This window comes from Ornithorhynchus anatinus, chromosome 6 (assembly GCF_004115215.2).
Source record: "Ornithorhynchus anatinus isolate Pmale09 chromosome 6, mOrnAna1.pri.v4, whole genome shotgun sequence".
In the NCBI taxonomy this organism is placed as follows: Eukaryota; Metazoa; Chordata; class Mammalia; order Monotremata; family Ornithorhynchidae; genus Ornithorhynchus; species Ornithorhynchus anatinus.
In genome coordinates this window covers 28428863-28448965 of record NC_041733.1, presented here as the reverse complement: position 1 = coordinate 28448965, position 20103 = coordinate 28428863, and the positions used below count along the sequence as shown (strand labels likewise).

The window sequence follows — 20103 nt, the reverse complement described above, 5'->3', positions numbered from 1 at the left end:
AGAGCACTGTTCTAAGCGCTGGGGTAAACACAGGGGAATCAGGTTGTCCCACGTGGGGCTCACAGTCTTAATCCCCATTTTACAGATGAGGGAACTGAGGCACAGAGAAGTTAAGTGACTTGCCCACAGTCACACAGCTGACAAGTGGCAGAGCTGGGATTCGAACTCATGAGCCCTGACTCCAAAGCCCGTGCTCTTTCCACTGCGCCACGCTGCTTCTCTAAACCTAAACCTAGAAAGTGAGAGTCAACTGGGGCTGAGGTCACGGCAAAGAAAATAATTTCACAAAAGTATGAGCATTAACTGCCACCTGAATTCTCATTTCCAGTTTCTGGTGCAAAATCCATGCTTCATCGGGGATGGGGCTAGTCAATTTACAGCTGGTGCCAACAAGTCTACCTAGGTGTTTTTCTAGATAAACCGTTGCTCTTGGCATACTCTCTCATCCCGACTGTGGGGAGTTGGTTCCCCAAGAAAGTGTTCAGTCAAGACCATCTCTACATTAACTTTTTCCTTCCCCAACAGTGTAGGAATGAGTTTAAATGTCAGCCAAATAACACTGTTAGCCAAATTATAAATCTTTTTGCACCCATGTCAGTTTCTTCTGTAGTCCTGGGAAGTTTGTTAATCTAGTTCAAATCTCAATCTGACACACCTCCCTCATGGCAGAGTCTCTATCTGTTTTTCCACTAACTACCAGAATCTATGAACAAAATCATGTTTATTTAGAATATTTTCCCCACAGATCCTAACACTGCAGGAGCCCTATCCCTGAGGTAATTTCAATTTGCACTATAAAGTAAATCATACACAAACATCACTACCGAATCTTTGGACATGGGTACATAAACCACAGTAGACATTTTTGGTCTGTTCTGACCCTTAAAATGAAAAACAGTAAGACTACAGCTAGCATTTAGTCATTTAAGAGAAGTGTTTTCTCTCAAAATGTACAGTAAGTACTAATGGTAAATTTATAGCACTTTTACATAAAACTCTTTACTGCTAAAATATTAGCATAGTAGGTATTCATTGATAAACTCAGTTCTCTCCTGAAAAATTTTAATGGCTCACTTGTGAATATTTACTGCTCATAACTAGCATTTTGTGAATGTTCAAGTGATTTCTTGCCCACTTCTGATGTTTCCAATACTGTGCACAGAGTAAACTGACATTCTCAATTCATAGACTCAATTCAATTCTGACTCATTCCAACAATATACTTGCTCTTGGCTCCAGGAAAATAAAAATATTATAGGATTCAGAAAAATTATTGGTTCAGTTAACTACTGCTATATTTAAAATGAAACTTTTGTACCCTTCCTTTTCTCCTTTGCAATAAACCTTAGAGGCTTATGTCGTAAATGGACATGAGACTGTTCAACTCCAATACAGTACTTTAGAAAATGTGTGAGAATAATGTGGACATAGGGTTTTTGTCGCCTCTCCTGGCAGGCTACTACTTCTAGCTTCAAACGAAAACCTAAATCCTTGTTCTTCACCCTGGCAAAACTCCCAGGCCCACTGATACAAACAAGAGCTTTGACTGCATGAGGAGAATGGCCCGCCCACAATGAACAAATGGCTTTTATCAACTAAAGCTCAAAGTCCTGAAGGACTTTTGGGTACACAACACTACTGAAACCAGTGGATGTTTTGACTGAACAGCAATAGAGCCTGCTTGCAAAGAACACAATCATTCACCCTTGATTGATATTTATTGAGAGCTTACAGAGAGATCGGCACTTGGAATGGGCATAATAAAATAAAGGCATGTCGAACAATGGAACCAAAACCAGATTCCTGTTATTAGTGAATACAATCACTGCTTAGGCAAATTGACAACAGGTTGAAAAATGTCCATACAATTCATCTGTATTTTAATAAGGCTAAAGTTACTGTCTTGTTTCCTGCACCAAGAGGGATAAGCAGGGAAACTAGCTAGTTATGAAATGAGGGGACTGTAGCTATGATGTAGGCCTGCTACTGCACCCTTACCCACCACCCCTCTTTAATAATAATGAAAATGTGAAACAATAATAATAATCAAGGTATTTGTTAAGTGCTTACTTTTTGCAAAGAACTATACTAAACCCTTAGATACGTGTAGTCTAAAAGAGAGGGATAAAAGGTATTTAGAGAAGCAGCGTGGCGCAGTGGAAAGAGCATGGGCTTTGGAGTCAGGGCTCATGAGTTCAAATCCCAGCTCTGCTACTTGTCAGCTGTGTGACTGTGGGCAAGTCACTTAACTTCTCTGTGCCTCAGTTCCCTCATCTGTAAAATGGGGATTAAGACTGTGAGCCCCACGTGGGACAACCTGATTCCCCTGTGTCTACCCCAGCGCTTAGAACAGTGCTCTGCACATAGTAAGCGCTTAACAAATACCAACATTATTATTATTATTATTATTATTTAATCACAATTTTACAGAAGAGGAAATTGAGGCACAAAAAAGTCTAATGACATGCCCAAGGCCACACATCAAACAAGTGGCAACAGGCCTGTGCTCTTTCCTCTAGGCCACATGACTTTAAAGGTATCCATTTTATGTCGGACGGACCTGTTCTGTATGGTATCAGATACTTTTAAAAAATTTTATTTTTGGATGTTAAATCCATTTGGGCTATGTCTCCAGCTGCCAAATTCCAGGGCTTGGCCACTGTGTCAGGCTCCCCCTGACCTGAAAGGGGAACACAAAGGTGTTGGATCAAACAGGAGAGATTAGAGATCCAGCCCATGAAACATTTTAGGATTGCACAAATAGACACAGTTTCAAAATGGCATATGTGATACTACCTTGTCAAACTGGAAGATGTCTGGTATATCCTAATCTGAATTCGGGAAGGCCATCAGGGATCCCCCTACTCTGTCTAGATTATGGTGATTAAAGGAAGACACTCCAAGATGGCCATACAGTGAACAGGGAGGCAGTATGGCCTAATGGTCAGAGCATGGGCCTGGGAGTCTTAAGGATCTGTTTACTAATCCCAGCTCTGCCACTTGCCTTGGGCAAGTCACTTCACTTCTCTGCACCTCAGTTACCTCAACTGTAAACTGGAGATTAAGACTGTAAACCCCACGTACCACAGGAATTACATCTGACCTGATAATCTTGTATCTACCCCAGTAATTAGAACAGTGCTTGGCACATAGTAAGCACTTAACAAATACCATCATTATTATTAACAGTGGGGGTAGCTCTCTAGTAGTTGGTTGAAAATGGGAATAATAAAGTAGGAATAAGTGAACTTGTAGCACTAGTTCTTTTTAAACCTCTGTGCGTAAAGTACCATACTAAGAGTGGAGGCAAAAAATACAGGAATGAGAATTAGACATGGTTCCTGGCACCCAGGGGACTCATAATCGAAGAATAGTTGGGGGCAGAGGGCTGACAACAGACATACAGGAAAGATGGAAACATAAAGATAAAAGGGACAAGGACAAAACCCAAATGAGCAATAGGGGATTGTGGTGGAAGAGCCGTGTTTCCGGCTCCTCAAAGCTCAGTCCGACGGTTACAAAACAGCAGCCGCAACCAAGCCCTCCCCAACATAACAAATTTTGAAAAAGCCTCATGTTGCTGCTGGGGTTTAAATCCTTCCCAGGGTGGGGCAGGGACCAGTTAGAGTCCTGGTGGCTTGGGAGAGGGGATAGGAATAACTTCTCTCCTCTGCAGCATGCCCCGTGACCAGTGTAAAGGAACCAGTTGTGGGCTCACAGTGACCCCTTCCTGACCTGGAGCAGGCACCAATGAGAGACATCAAGTTGGAGAGACTGCAAGACTCCCAGGGAACATTTGAAGGCAGAGCTGGTGGAATCTGTATCCAAAAACATCAATCTTATCTGTAGAGCAAAATCCCTGCCAATCTACTGTTGGCACAAAGGATTAGGCTTGCTCCATGCAGACTTGGACCCCAGGTGGATTTTTTTCAAGCCTAGGTTCAAAAGGCCTTTGGATAGATTCATGGATGATCGGTCCAAAATAAGTTATTAGATGAAAACATTAGGGATACAATGTTCAACACCCTTATCATAAAGAAGAGTAGTAAGAGGAAAAAAATTCACACTTTTCCTCCAAGTGATCTCTGGCTCCACTGTCAGAGTTAGAACTAGGCAGGATTGTCTGCTGGTCAGACCCACTATAGTAATGCTTATGCTATTACAGAATATGCAGTCATGATGAAATACGTGGTGATTGGACCACTTGCACATTACAAGACAAGAAAATGATCATTTTCCTTCACAAGACTCTTTCCCTTCAGAATCACGACACTAATTTTACTTCACTGACCACTTTCCTCCAATTGTGCAACTTCAGGCTCTGAAACCTAGAGTCTGGTTTTAAACTGTAAAATATATACTTGGAGCTTCTGTTGAGAAAAATATACAGGAGACCCTGTTCTGTAATATCTTACTCTGGGTATCTAGCATATCTATTTTAATGGAACCAGGGGGGCAAATTGGGTTCTTAAAGATTCAAGTGGAAATTCAACTGATTTGGATAGGAACCTGTAGTTGAGTCCCACTGCACCAAAATTGTACTGTAATTCATTCCAATCTCACAGTGATTCTTCTAAGTGTGCAATCAGATATACAATGTGTATAAATGCCATGAAAACATGCAGTATCAATGAATCTCTGAAGAAATTAGCACTTGCAGAGATGAATTCCAATTCCTATATTTCTACCACCTGCTGTTAGAAAAGCAAAGAGGCACTTGGCTTTTTTTTTTTTTTAAACACAAAGGCCTACACATTCCCCGCCTTCTGAGGAAGCATACATTTGAGAAGAACACATGTAAGGAAAAAAGGGGCAAACCTGAAATTATGGTATAATTATCAGAGCCCAAATGAGTGAAAACTGAACAATCACGCTAAATGATACACTTAAATCATTTTGATTTGTATTTTCTTATTTTTCTTTTAAAATTGAAATGTATTCAGAGAAATATTCTATGGCTTTGATGTTATGAACTCTAATGTAGTGAAGTGAAACCTCATAAAGGATGGCACAATTGGCTATTTCAGAAATGCGAGGGTGGATTTCTTGAAAATCTTTCATTTGGAAGCCACAGAGCAGTTTGATGCCTCACCTTTTTCTTTTAATCTTTTGCCATACAATGAAAAATAACATTCCAAAAAATGTTATTTCCAAGTAAATGCCAAGTCATTACTATCAATTAAGTTTTTAGCAGAGTTGCCTTGCCTTCATACATTGTTATTTAGCCAGAGAGATCTATGTGGTCTTTGCACTTTAGTAACCAGAGTTCTCAAAAAACCCTGAATTTTGGAAAGTCTCTAAACTTGAATTAAGTCCTTAGAGATCTTTCCCGAGTTTCATTTATAGAAATAATAAAAACAAAAGCTTATCATATTTGCTTACTGGCTGGAAATAAAATAAAATTAAATAGGACCATTTAACTTTCAGACTATGCTTGAAGTTGTAGATGCTATTTCAGTGATTCATAACTCACAACAACATCAAAGTGTGCCTTGAGTGAGAACAGCAGCCAAAAAACAGCAACTCAGCACTCTAGCTATCAGCTCCCTCGCTTTTTGCCATCCTTCCTGTTTTTCCTATTGTCAGCAATGCAAAGTGCACGTAGCTGCAAAAAAGCGGGACCCACCACCAGGAAACCCTGGGCTCCCTTCTTCACCTCTCATTCCAAATGCTTTTCCATCTCTTGAATGGAAAATAGAAAAGTGAGAAGAGGAAATCCAAGGAATTGAGATCAGGAAGACAAATGATTTATATTGAGTTTGGGAATTTTTCTTTCTAGCGCACGCTGATGTGCACTTTATTACCCATCAATCTGAGGCTTTACAATGCCATTATTACCATTAATTATTATGGTATTTGTTAAGCGCTTACTATGTGCTAAGCACTGTTCTAAGGGCTGGAGTAGATACAAGATAAGCAGGCTGTCCCAAGTGGGGCTCACAGTCTTAATCCCCTTTTTACAGATGAGGTAACTGAAGCACAGAAAAGTTGTCATTTGCCCAAGGTCACACAGCAGACAACTGGTGGATTGGATGGCTGAAATGCCTCTCTCTCCCCCTGCCCCAGGCCATTCCAATTTCCCAGGGGATTGCTCCAGGACACTGATTCAGATTAGTGTGCGCCTAATTCAGACCCTATATCAGATCTAGGTTGGTACAGGAGGTACATGGGAAACCTATCTCTGGGAAGGCCTCTTTGATAGATGCCTGGGGGAAGGGAAGGAGGAGGAACATGATTTAGTAATTTATAGTGCTAGAATCCAATTCAACCAATTCTTCCTTTCTCTCCTTTACTGTTATCATTTATTTATTTCTTCCTCCTCTGAACGTGGCTACTTCTAATTATTTTAGATTTCATCACTTTCTATGTTTCTGGCACTGCTGCCTGGGAATGGTAACAACTGTCTCTGACTGTGAACATCTCGCTGAAGAACGATGATGCATTGATCAGGTGGCTGTTCATTAATGGAAGAGCTGTCACCTCTTCCCATGCACTCTCCATTTGTCATGTTGTCTTCTCTTGTTATTTATCCAGGGAGCCTCAAAATTTAAATAGGCATTTAAAAAATTATTCCAGGTAACATTAGAGTACCTGAAGATTAAGCAGCAGCAAGGGAAATTAGAGATTGCTATTTTAGAATTTTTTTCTTTCCAAAAGTTACACTCTGCCAAATTCCAAATTAGTTGCCCTCTGTCTTGCTTGTCCTGAAGGCTGAGGACCCCTCCTGCGGCTACCTCAATGCTTTGCACAGGAAAGACATCCTCTTTAGGCTTCCATATTGAATCACTCAACAGAACAAAATAAAAATGAGGATATTTCTATCATTTTGAAATTGTATCTTCTGTCACTATTTAGTACCTTTCTTGAGCTTTCAGTAATGGTCCATTTAATACAGACATCTTTGTTTAAACAGTGATACTTAGGAACAAAATAATAGTCTTTTTTCAAAAATTTAAAAAGCAAACAACTATTTAATACCACTACATCCTGTAGTGACAAACTGATATTTCTGAAGTCATTCAATCATATTTATTGAGTGCTTAGTGTGTGCAGATCACTGGACTAAGTGCTTGGGAGAGTACAATACAACAATAAAGACACATTCCTGCCCCACAATGAGCTTAGGTTCTAGAGGACGAATTTACAGTCCAGGGAATTGTTTGTAGCCAGGCCACTTGAGAAGCCCAGCAAGGATAAATAAATCTACAAACAATCCAAAGAATGCTGTGAGCCCATTGTTCGGTAAGGATTGGTTTCTATCTGTTGCCGAATTGTACTTTCCAAGCGCTTAATAAGTACTCAATAAATATGACTAAATGACTGAATGAATTTGCTAATCGTTTTAAAGTTTCGCAGTACATCTTTTACCTGAGTGACTAAAATATAGCAAATCTGACCAATTTTTGTTTCCACACCTTTCTCCCTCCTGAGGGAAGTGTTATTATGGAACTGAAGCAGGAGGAAATTAAAAAAGGGCCCAAAACACAGTATTTAGCTATTGAATAATCCAGCACCACATGTCCCTATTTTGCACTCAATTTGAATTTAAAGGTGGGCAAAAGATGGTGCTAAAATACGCTTCATTCCTTTAGAAAACGGCTCCCTATAAACAATTTAAATCATCGATGAAAATCCTTGAATACACTGTCCGCCTTGGATTCGCCTGCCTGAGAAAATGTCCTGGTGATTATGAACTATTGTGTAGAATCATCAAAGTTCCGTGGTCTAATTACAAATTTGAAGAAGACTGAGGTTATGTAATAGAGATACATGGCCAAAGATCGGCATTGGTCCTGCAGAACTGAACCCCGTCTTTAAATTCCAATAGCTAGCCAACATCTTGTCTTGCCATGTGCAGATAGGCAAGGAATGGAAAACTGAATCCAGTTAGCCTGTCCTCTGAGAGAATTAACAGAGAGTGGGACACAAAGCTCAGGATCAAAATGAAAGTCTACAGAACAGTTTTAGGTCCAAAATTCTACACGGCTGCCAAATCGGAACAACCACAGTTTGGGCATCAGATACCTTGAGCGCTTCCACTAAAATCACCTATGGGCCAAACGTAACATCAAATGACAACACAAGACAAGATGTTTATCAAGACAAAGTCCTGGAATGCTGTCCCTGTCCCAGGTGACACATCACTTGTTGCAACATATCTAAGTTGGGCCTGGCATGTGAGAAGAATTAGGTGTCAGCAGGATATCTGAGTGGTGGTGGTGTGAAAAACTGAAATGCTAGGAGACGGTAAGCAAAGAGGATAGAAAAAATGTTTTAAAGATACAACCTAAATAAGCAGTGTGGCCTATTGGAAAGAACAAGGGCCTGGGAGTCGGGACCTGGGTTCTAATTCCGGCTCCATCACTTGTCTACTGTATGATTTAAGATTGATTGTGACTTTGATCACAACCATGACAAGTCAGTTCACTTTTCTGTGCCTCAGTTACTTCATTTGTAAAATGGGGATTCAATCCCCCTCCCTCTGACACAGACTGTGAGCCCCATGGGGAAAAGAGACTATATCCAACCTTATTATCTTGTTCCTTTCCAAACGTTTAGTACAATGCCGGCACATAATGCTTATCAAGTACCATTGTTGACAAAGTATCATAAAAAACCCCACTTACTAAACATTTGATACCATCAGTGGACCTGGGCTTTAGAAACTACTGAAAATGTTTGGATGTTCTGAAATGTTTATCAAGATCTGAAAAGTTCTCAACAACATTACGGTTGACCACAGCAAAGTGAAGTAGCCTTGTCAGATCATTTCCCCCTCAAAGGAGTAAGCACGTCTAAGTGGTAGGGTCTGGTCCTGTTCTACCTATTCTACACATCCATGCTTGAGGGCCAAACAAGCAATATGGAAGCTGGAATATTATTCTGATCCTCAGTAAAATTATTTCCTTTCAACAGGCTGAGAGTTGCATCAGGTATTCCTGATTCCCTTCCAGATTTGCACCTGGCAAGCCTACACACAACTGAAAATTGATATTGGTGATGCGGGGTTGAATGCTGCCACTGAATTCTGTGTCACCTGGACAACACACTGTCCAATGATGGAGAGATAGGCAGGGAAATTGAAAATCAAATCATGAAGCTAAGCTAGTATGCCCTTTCAGAAATCCACTATGATGTGTGTTACCAACGTGATATCAACATAAAGGCCTACCTGAAGATGTATGGGCAGTTGTAGGGTCCAAGCTTAGAGCGTACTCAGAATCCAGCATTAAATATTTGGGTTCTTGTTCTAAATTTGCAAAGTGACAGCTATTTTGCCCTCTCTTGGCCTTATGGACAAACGGATGCAATAGTTCCTGTCTCCTCCTCCCTATTATGGCTCGATGTATCCAAACAGAATAGTGCTCTGAGGTATTAAAAAGAAAGTTCAAATCGGAAGTGTCCGTCCTAACAGAATCGTTACCCAAAATAGATTTTTGCATTGAATCTTCCAGTTTTAGACTCTGTCCTACCTATATTCTAATCTATCTATACATAATAATAATAATAATAATAATAATTGTGGTATTTGTTAAGCACTTACTGTATGCCAAGCACAGTTCTAAGCACTGGGGTAAATACAAGGTCCTGTCCCACATGGAGTTCACAGTCTTAATCCCCATTTTACAGATGAGGGAACTGAGGCACAGAGAAATAAAATGACTTGCCCAAGGTCACAAAGCAGACACATGGCAGAGGCCGGGATTAGAACCCATGACCTTCTGACTCCCGGGCCGGTGCTCCATCCACTACGGCATGCTATTTCTCTGTATAGCATGTACCATGGGAATTAAGTTAACAATAATAATAATAATAACGTTTATATTCGTTAAGCACTTAGGATGTGCAGAGCACTGTTCTAAGCACTGGGGTAGATACAAGGTAATCAGGTTGTCCCACGTGAGGCTCACAGTTAATCCCCATTTTACAGATGAGGTAACTGAGGCACTGAGAAGTTAAGTGACTTGCCCACAGTCACACAGCTGACAAGTAGCAGAGCCAGGATTCAAACCCATGACCTCTGACTCCAAAGCCCGGGCTCTTTCCACTGAGTCACACTGCTACTCAGTGAATCAATTGAAAAGTACAAACAACTTTTCCACTGAATGCCAAATACTAGAGATCAAAATTATTATTCACCTATCATGAGACTGCTTCTCAAAGGGAAGAGAATTAAGATAACTTTCCAAACAGGAAGCTCAAAGCAGGGTATCCAGTGACACAATGGAGGGCATATCAGTATGGAGCAGAAGACTTCAGATTTGACTCCCTATTTCTTTCTCTTAAGTTGTAAGTTCCTTTAAGGGGAAGATCAATTAAATTTTATTGTACTATAAAATAGACTTCAACTACTGCTTTTCTTGAACTAAAATGGAATTACTATTTGAGGTCGTTTTACTATCCAAAAAAGTGTTCTATTTGTAAGGTTTTTTAAAAATGAGACTGCTTTGGCAGGTATTTTAAAAACTCAAGTTTAGTAGACCAGTGAACCATGTAAAGTAGTGAGTTTTTCTATTAATTCTGCCCATACAGGAATCAACCCAGCTGGACCACCTTAGTTGATAAATGCAGTTATACTGCTGCACTTTTAATATTGGGAAGGAAACACATATGGAAGTGACTTGAAGGATTCTGTTGAATCTGAAGTAAAACTGAATAAAAAAAAATTTCCAATGCAAATCATTGTTGAACTAAAGCCAAACAGAAATGGAACTTGGAACATTAGTCAGGACTTCCTTGGCCGATAAAAAAAAAAGGATTCTGTCAACTGTCATCTTCAAAGGAATAATCTCAAATGTGAGGTCTTTGAAGGGCAAGGATCTGTGCCTAATTTTCAAACTCGTATGCTTTCCCCAGAGCTTAACATACTGCTTGGCTCGCAGGAAGCACTTAGTAAACATCATCAGTACTGCTACTAATAAAAATTCAGTTTCTTTTTGTTCAAGTCTCAATTTATAATCAGTTTTTCTATTATATTTTCCATGAAACATAAGTCAACAGAGAAAATCGGCTTTCACTTCTAGCAAAGAAAAAATTTAAGCAGAATAAAAAAATATATTTGACACCGGCCAGGGCAGGGAAATGAACAAAGAATTAAGTGACCAGTTCAACCTGTAATGACTAAAGAGCACTTACTGAGCACCACTTGGTATAGAGTGTGCTGAAGGAGGTGCTTGGGAAGCAGAGAATAACCACATGACAAGCCTCCTACCCACAAGGGGCTTATCCCTTAATGGGGGAGTCAAACTTAAAAATCTTAACAACCAGAGGTTGAAAATAAATTCAAAAAGGCAAGAATTGGCTGAAGGAATGATGTGGGTAATGAGCTCTATCCACGAGATGACAATGCCTTCTGCCACGATTTCTTAGAGTACACACACACACCTTGTGAGAGCACTTTCATTCTGTTGTGCATTTGCCCTGAGCCGCAGATGTGCTATGTGTGTTGGGCAGAGATGGGCCCACCAGGCTGCCTCCACACACCAACGCACGCAGGTGCTATGTTTTCAGAAGTTACTCCTCCAAATAGTTACCACAGAAGCATCAGTAGTTACCAAAAGCAAATCTCAAATAATGCAACATAACAGGAATCAGCTGGAATGCTCCAGGGATTAAACCAATATATTTATTGAATGTTTACTGTGTGCAGAGCATTGTACTAAGTGCTTGGTAGAGTACACTATAACAGTATAACAGAGCAGGAAAAGCAGCATGGCTCAGTGGAAAGAGCACGGTCTTGGGAGTCAAAGGTCGTAGGTTCTAATCCTGGCTCTGCCACTTATCAGCTGTGTGACTTTGGACAAGTCACTTAACTTCTCTGTGCCTCAGTTACCTCATGTGGAAAATGGGGATTAAGACTGTGAGTCCCACGTGGGACAACCTAACCTGTATCTACCCAGTGCTTAGAACAGTGCTTGGCACATAGTAAGCGCTTATAAAATACCAGATTATTATTATTATTATTAGTTGGTAGACATGGTCCCTGCCCACAACAAACTATACAGTCAGGCATACAGCCATCAGCTAGAAACCTCTATGAGCAAACACTTTGGGGAAAAAAAAAGGACAGAAACAGACGGAATGGAAAACAGTGTCGGGTGCGGCAAGTAAATATTCTAAGAGCTTAAATATGGCAGCAAAGTTTGATGTGCTTGAGTCTAGACTCAGTGAGCATCAAATCAACATTTGCAAACTTTTGGGGAGAAGGATTACTTTTTATATATGCTTAATTGTTTAAATTCATAGCCTTATTTTTGGTACATATCTTATTTGATCATGTAGACACATAGTATGAACCAGAAGTGTTATTTTAAAAATCATTTAAAATGTCTACAGTGCTTGGGTCAAGTTTTTTGGATCCTGAGACCAAATGAACAGGCTTCACATTATTTCCTCCAGGAATCTAAGCACTTAGTTTGGCCGGAAGGTATGTTTTCACTATACACTTGGCTAGAAGGAAATGGCAGAATCAAGGAATGTTCTTCCCACAAAATGAGCCTGCCGGGATACAGTGGCGTGTGTCCTAAGAAATAGCTGTGAGCAGCATTTGTGGGCTCCCGAATGACACCAGTCACCTCCACGAGGATAACGTGGCGAATTCTTTATCACAGCTTTTTGCGAGCATGGGTTAGTGGATAGAGCACGGGCCTGGGAGTCAGAAAGTCATGGGTTCTAATCCCAGTACAACCACTTGTCTGCTGTGAGACCATGGGCAAGTCACTTCACTTCTCTGGGCCTCAATTACCTCATCTGTAAGATGGGGATTGAGAGTGTAAGCCCCACGTGGGACAGGGACTGTGTCTAACCTGATTTGCCTTTATCCACCCCAAGCGTTTAGTACAGTGCCTGGCACATAGTAAGCATTTAACAAATACCACAGTTATTGACTTTCAGCAAGAACACAACCTCCCCATTAGAGAAGTAGGTATACTGCCTGTAGTGCTCTTGCCCAGCCCTTCTATTTTCATGACACCAATTAAGAGCCCTTACTGGGGTTTTTCAGTCAATTCCTTAAAGTACTGACTTCTGATAGCCTTTAAGAGCTCAGTTTTTGGAGGAAAAAATCTTGGTTATCATGGTATTTCCAGGCACTGCTCAGGCATACAATCACCTAATCTGGGACTATGATTCCTTGGTTCTGTTTTATTGTTCTCTAGAAGGAAAGGAAGTGAAAATAACATAGGCCGATGCCATCAAAATCTTTGATTTCAGTTCCTCAATTCCTGTATCTCAGGTTGTACTCTGTTTGCCACAAGACTGGGGGCGGGTTGGGGTAGGGTTGGTTCTGGTTTAGATTTCTTGTATAACCAAGAAGTAGCAGGTCTACCATTGTACAGCAATTTTTATTGGTTGGCAATTAAAGTTTAGGGAACCAGGGCATGCTTAAATCCATGTCCCAATATTGTTGCTTCCTTCAGAGGAAGGAGAAGAGCTGCAAATTAATCCCACTAAGTGTTATAAAAAATGATGCCAATCACAGAACTCTCAATTAGCCAATCATAAAACTTTCTTCAACCAAATTGCCTCATTAGACATAAAAGCCTTAGGCAGTTATTGTTAAAGATGAGTACATCAATTTCGAGGCTAGTTTTAAAAGTCTGGTCACTAGACAGAGTCTAGCTTATGAGTCCCAAGAGTCAGAGTTATTTAAAGCTACTTTATTACTTTATGCATGCATGCATGCCTTTTACTTCCCCCTTAGAATAACCCCTGCTTTGGTTGGTTATTTCTGATTGTACTGAAAGCTCAAAGACTAAGGAAAACCAAATCTCTGCCATATTCTGATCAAAACTAATTGGGAAATTCAATTTACTGATCCTTTAAATTTACTAAGAATGTAACAGTGAAGTTCTGATGTTCAAAAAAAAAAATTAAGTGATTGCTCAACCTACTAGATAAATACTATAGAGCCTTAGGCTCATGGCTTACAATCTCTTCCATTTAAATTTGCTAGAACTAAATGATCTAGACATTTTAGTGCCAATGCACTTCTAAACAAGAATATGTTACATCTTATATGACAGTCCTGGTGATCAGGCTTTAATCTGAATTTTAAAAGTGATCTAGGTTGGCTGACTGTATTGAAAGTCGCATACTTCCTAAAGAAAGGAATGTTCTTTTAAAAGGAGAAGTGGGGTTGGTGAGAGGTAGGAGACTGGAGTGAGATTTGGAGGTGGGGTGGGGGGGAGTCCATGTAGTGGAAAAAAAGAAAAGAGCCCTCAGCATACACTACGTGCACAATCAGCACTACTTACTGATTTACTGAATGCACCTGGGAAAGGCTATTATATAGAGGATGAACCCCAGCCTCTGTTCCAACAACCCAAATATGCACACAATTGGACACCAGCCAGGGCAGCAGCCCTTGGAAACTAATTTTAAGAGACCTGAGAGAATTAAACAGCAGTTAGCAAAGTGAGTGATAAAAGTTGACAACTCTAATAAACCAAGGGGCTAGCCCATGGATATGAAAGGAAGAGAACTCTCATTTTGTTTCCCGGGTATGGTCGACCTCAGCAGTACTTCCCCCATCCACACTCACCCATTCATGGAATTCAGAATTACAGACTTCTAGGCCACGTTATCCATGACTCACCATTGCAACCAGCCACCATTACTAGTTGCAGTCATCTAACATCTAACATAGAGGGGAGGGACAACAGGTATTTAATCCCCATTTTCCAGATGAGAAAACTGAGGCACAGAGACATTAAGTGACTTGCCCAAAGTCACCCAGGAGGCAAATGGCAGAGCTGGAATTGGAACCCAGGCTCTCTGACTCCTGGACCTGTGCTCCTTCCATTAGGTCGTGCTGCTTGTCATATCATTCATTCATTCAATAGTATTTATTGAGCACTTACTATGTGCAGAGCACTGTACTAAGCGCTTGGAATGTACAATTGGGCAACAGATAGAGACAATCCCTGCCCATTGACGGCTTCCAGCCTAATCAGGGGAGACAGACGGACAAAAACAAGACAACTTAATAGCAATAAATAGATTCAAGGGGATGTACACCTTATTACTCCTTCAGGATAAGGGTGGTGTCTACCAACTTATTGTACTGTAACAGTTTCCCAAGCACTTAGTACAGTGCTTGGCACCCAGAAATCCTCAATGAAAACCACTGACTGATTGATTGATATCCCAGATTTAGCATTAGCCTCCTCGCTGATCTCCTGGCTTCCAATCTCTCCACTCTCTAGGCCATATTGCACTCCTTTTCCTAGATCATTTTTCTCATAGATTTTGCACGTGTTTTCCTTCCCTTCCAAAAAACTTCCAATAATTACCCATTCCTCCCAAGCAGAAACTCCCCACCATTGGCTCTCTCCCTCATACTCAATCAAATGATTGATTACTCACCTACTCACTTTTCTCCCCACCCTGCAGCTCATACTCTTTGTTCCTCTCAAAGTAACTTTACTGTTCTCTCCTGCCACTCCTGCCAGTGAATTCTTAATCATACTCTCTCCCGCTCTCTAACTTCAAATCTGATGGGCTTCGGCTCTCCCCATTTTCCAAGCCCTTCTGGAACCACATCTCCTTTGAGGGGGCCTTCCCCAATTAACTTCTAAACCTCTGCTTCTCTCCCACCTCACTACTGAGAAGCTCTTTGTGGGAAGGGACCACGAATATCGATTCAACTGTATTGTGCTCTACCAAGCACAGTGCCTTGCACAGAGTAAGTACTCAAATACCACTGATTAATTGTTCAGCATTTCTGCACCCACTAAGTTCTTAACATGCACACAATCTCATTAGTGCTTTTTTGTACAGTAGCTTCCATTTCCTATCTAAGCACTAACTCATAAACAGACTCTCTTTTTCTTCTTCCTCCCAATCATAATTTGTTTTAATGACCAACTCACCTTGAAGTCAGGGATCATATCACCTAATTCTACTGTACTCTACCAAGTGGTTGCTAAAGTGCTTTGTAGGTGCTTAATAAATACTAATTTATCTGTTCAGCCCAAGCACAGAGCAGGGACTCAAAGGTTAACTGGCAGTGAGGAGGATACATATAAAACATTATTATGTGTCCATGTTTCAGAACCATTTCAGTGATACAACTCATTTGTACCCCACCTTGCCCTGCTTTCTTGCACTCAAGTCATATTGTCCCCTAGAACAGAGGTTTGTATTAGGTTTCTTAAAACAAGGAGCCTAAAAGTATCTCCTTCCTTTTTCAGTAATTTAGTTGCTCTCCACATTGAGGTTTTTCATCCTTCCTTTCAGATATTTAAGCTCGTTATTTTTCAAGGGTGAACTGTGGTAATGAGAGCACTGTTACCTCCTTCTGCTTCCACTGGGCAAGGTTTTTTTTTTTTAACTTCTTCCTTCCAAACACTCATTTAAAAGGTCAATCTAAGAGCACCAGCAGCTTGATTAAAATCTTACTGCTATAAGTTTTCAGTTGTTGGCATCTAGTGGCAAATCTAATAGGAAATGTAGAATGTATGTATGTATGTATGTAGAATGTAGAATAAATGAAAAGGCAACATACCTTATAGACTTGTCCATATGTTCCATTTCCAACGACTTGCACCAGTTCAAATATCCCCGCTGGATCCTGAAAAGGTTACAATAAAAAATATTACACTTTATGCAGAAGGCTTTCATTGTGTAACAAAAAAAAAAATGAAGGTTTTCAGCCTAGCTCCATTAAAATTCACTTGGAACTTAATTCTGTTTCTCACATACCCAGGATATCATTTTAATTTCTAGGCCGAACTTCTTCGGTTACAAAATGGAAAGGGTAATAATACTGAATGAATCAACTACCAATCAATTATTGTAGGACTTGGAAAATACAGACTGAGCCCACCATGGTTAATGTGATGCAGGGAAAAGAAAGGAGGAGATGAGACTGATTTCTAGAATGACACTGCCTAAGGATCTTTGACATTCATGCATTTTCCTGATGTAGGTGGCCCAGTATGGGTGTGGTTGTGTTATACCAGGATTGGGATGGGCAGTTTCAAAACCAATGAGTCAGCAAGTCGACAAGTGGCACATATCCTCCTTCACCTCACTTGAACTATGTCAGCTTCCACCCGGTCACTGTTGAACTTGCATAAGGAAAGTGCATGGCTGTCAACTGCGGAATAATACTAATATTATTAACAATAATTATTCTATTACTAACAATAACCGCATTTGTTAAGCACTTTCTATATGCCAAGCACTGCACTAATGGCTGGGGAAGATACAAGATGATCAGGTCCCACTTGGGGCTCACAGTCTAAGTACGAGGGAGAACAGGCACTGAATCCCCATTCTGCAGAGGAAGGAAACTGAGGAACTGGGAAGTGACTTGCCCTAGGTCGCCCAGCAGGTAAGGGCCAGGATAAGAACCCATGTCCTCTGCCTCCCAGGCTTGCGTTCCTTCCACTAGGCAACTACAAGACAGTCCCAAAATGGGTCCGGAGAAAAGACTGATTGCAAAATTCAAACATGAATAATGCATTTACTATACTTTGGAGTAATGATGATGATGGTATTTGTTAAGCACTTACTATGTGCCAAACACTCTTCTAAGCACTGGAGTAGATGCACAAAACTAATGAAATAAAGTTAGATTCTGCTTTCTTACTCAGCATCACCAGTAGTTGAGAACCTCTTTTTTTTCCCCAAATTACTAAGATCAAAGAGATCAATGATGTCTACTCTCCATCGATAACATGTTCAAAGCACTAAATCTTCATGCAAGTAAAAGCATAGGAAGATAGTCTCTCTACTTTGCTACACGCTAAGAGCACCTTCAAAAAATTCTAACCAACGTTCCAAGTGGTTTCCTTAGGTCACCTTCCAAAATGTGAAACCCTTATTGAAAATATGCTCTAGTGGCCTTGTTGAGGGCATTCAGACTTCCTATACCTTTCATAGCGTTTGAACCAAGCTATAAAGTAATGTGGATTGTTAGGTCTGTATACCACATAGATTCCCCGAAATACCAGAGGTCAATATTTCTTCTGGCTAATCAAGTTTGCACACACAAACACAATTTAGTTATTCATTTTAACCAGGCTTGAGGGCATTTTTCTCACCTTTCCAAGGAGGCTGACTATACAAAGTCAGGTTCTTATTAAGTCTGCTGCCATGCTTAATGTGATTTAAAACCATTGTGAACTTTTTGTTGGCCAGCAAAACAATAGCAACAGTGGTTTCATTCTAGGAGCCCACTACTTCTTTGCTGACTTAAAGCTGGGATTGTAGTTCACATTAAAATACTGTCAAGAGTAGAAAATTACCTAGGTCATGAAACCATCATCAAAATTAATCCTTTTGGCTAACCTCAGTAACCAAATTCTAATTCTGAACTCCTTCACTATATTTGCCGACAAAGGATGAGTGAGGACAAATAAAAACAGATTATTATACAGTAAAACAATTGATATATAAGATGCAGTTATTTTCATTAAAATCACGGAGATTTATAGGGAAAGCTTAGCACAAAGGAGAATCTCAACATCTGCAAAAAAAAGTAGCACTTTAGAAGTCTGTGCAAAAGATTAACAACTCAGTGAGATCAGTCACTGGCTATCTGTCAAAACAATCAATTACTTCAGCTCATTCGATCGATTTCAGTGATTGATGGTTTAAACTTCAAGGTGCCAGTGACACAATCTAGGTGAAAAAGGACTTACATGTTACAAAAATGACACTATTTGAGTGAAAATAGATTCAAGTATCTGAACCTACAAAAATTATCAAAATAAATCGGCTGACAAAATATAATGACTATACATCTATTTAAATCTTATTTATGTAGTTTGAAGTAATTTGTGATCTTTTTTTCTGCATTAAGCAGCAAAATCTGCTCACTTTTCCATGAATCTGGGATTCATACACGGGATCACGGTTTGAATTTCACTTCTGGATTTGAGCATAACATAATTTACTGTGCAGTACATCTTTTTTGATGTCTGCTCTCATTTTTGAAGTCTGCCCTATTAGTCTTTTGTTGAAGAAAAAGTAATTAGATCACCAGCCAAGATTAGAAACGAGTTGTTTCAAAGTGTCCTAAGTATTCTCTATTCAGCAGTCCCCAAACCAGTATTTTTCAATGAATTTTTTTCTTTTCTTCTATATTCCATCAGCTGTTTACAAGCCCGCTTTGCAAGTATACAGTGAAAGACAGGAGCCGGGTGGTTCAGTGGTCTGTCCGAAGGCCTTAGAACATGAGACCTGAGTTCTAAGCTACGTTTTACCAGTAATCTGCTTCTATGTGGCCTTGGGATCCAATCAGGTCACTGCTCCACAGCTGTTTCCTCTTATGAAAAAATAAACCATAAGCCATTTCACTTGACGAAATCAGGAAGGAACTGGAATTGGTGGAATCAGGGCCTTGCTGAATTAAAAGACCTAAGTGGGAAGCAGCGTGGCTCAGTGGAAAGAGCCCGGCCTTGGGAGTCAGAGGCCATGGGTTCGAATTCCGGCTCTGCCACTTGTCAGCCGTGTGACTGTGGGCAAGTCACTTAACTTCTCTGTGCCTCAGTTACCTCATCTATAAAATGGGGATGAAGACTGTGAGCCTCATGTGGGACAATCTGATTACCCTGTATCTACCCCAGCGCTTAGAACAGTGCTCTGCACATAGTAAGGACTTAACAAATACCAACATTAATTAATTAATTAACCGGTCCCGCCCTCTGCCTCCAGGCCAGAGGAGGAGTAAATCCCCCAGGGGTGACTACTATCTGTTCTTTTTCTATAAACCTCTGGAAAGATGAAGTTTCTATAGCTTTGCTTGGTAGCCTGTACTCATTTTCTCTTTCCTATATCCAACCAAAATCTCTCTGACTTCAGTTTAAGCCAATTTCCTTTAATTTTGAAGCCCGTGGACTTGTAAAACACTGGTTAATATCTTTCCTATTAAAAAAAACAAAAAGAGAAAAACCTTAAAAAAAAAACCACACCACACTTCCTACCCTTGAAAGGAGTTTTTAGTCACGGGTAGGAGGACCGTCGTCCTTGGGAGTGGGAAGGAGCCGCCAGGACAAGACAGCCAGGGTGGGACCGTCGGCCCAGGGGGAAACGGGGGTGGCTTACGGAAGTGAACCCCTGGTTGATGCTAAATTCTATCACTAAATGGCTCTT

The 20103-nt window shown here is 40.4% G+C and overlaps 1 protein-coding gene across 5 annotated transcripts in view; it reads right to left on the bottom strand.

The window, feature by feature from the left end:
- NRK (Nik related kinase) overlaps positions 1–20103 on the bottom strand; it is a 177230-nt gene that overhangs the window by 148598 nt on the left and 8529 nt on the right. For all 5 annotated transcript variants that reach the window (XM_039912355.1, XM_039912354.1, XM_029067556.2 and 2 more), the window contains exon 2: positions 16508–16573. In XM_039912355.1, the coding sequence (XP_039768289.1) occupies positions 16508–16573 (66 nt within the window). The remainder of the gene's footprint in view (positions 1–16507; positions 16574–20103) is intronic.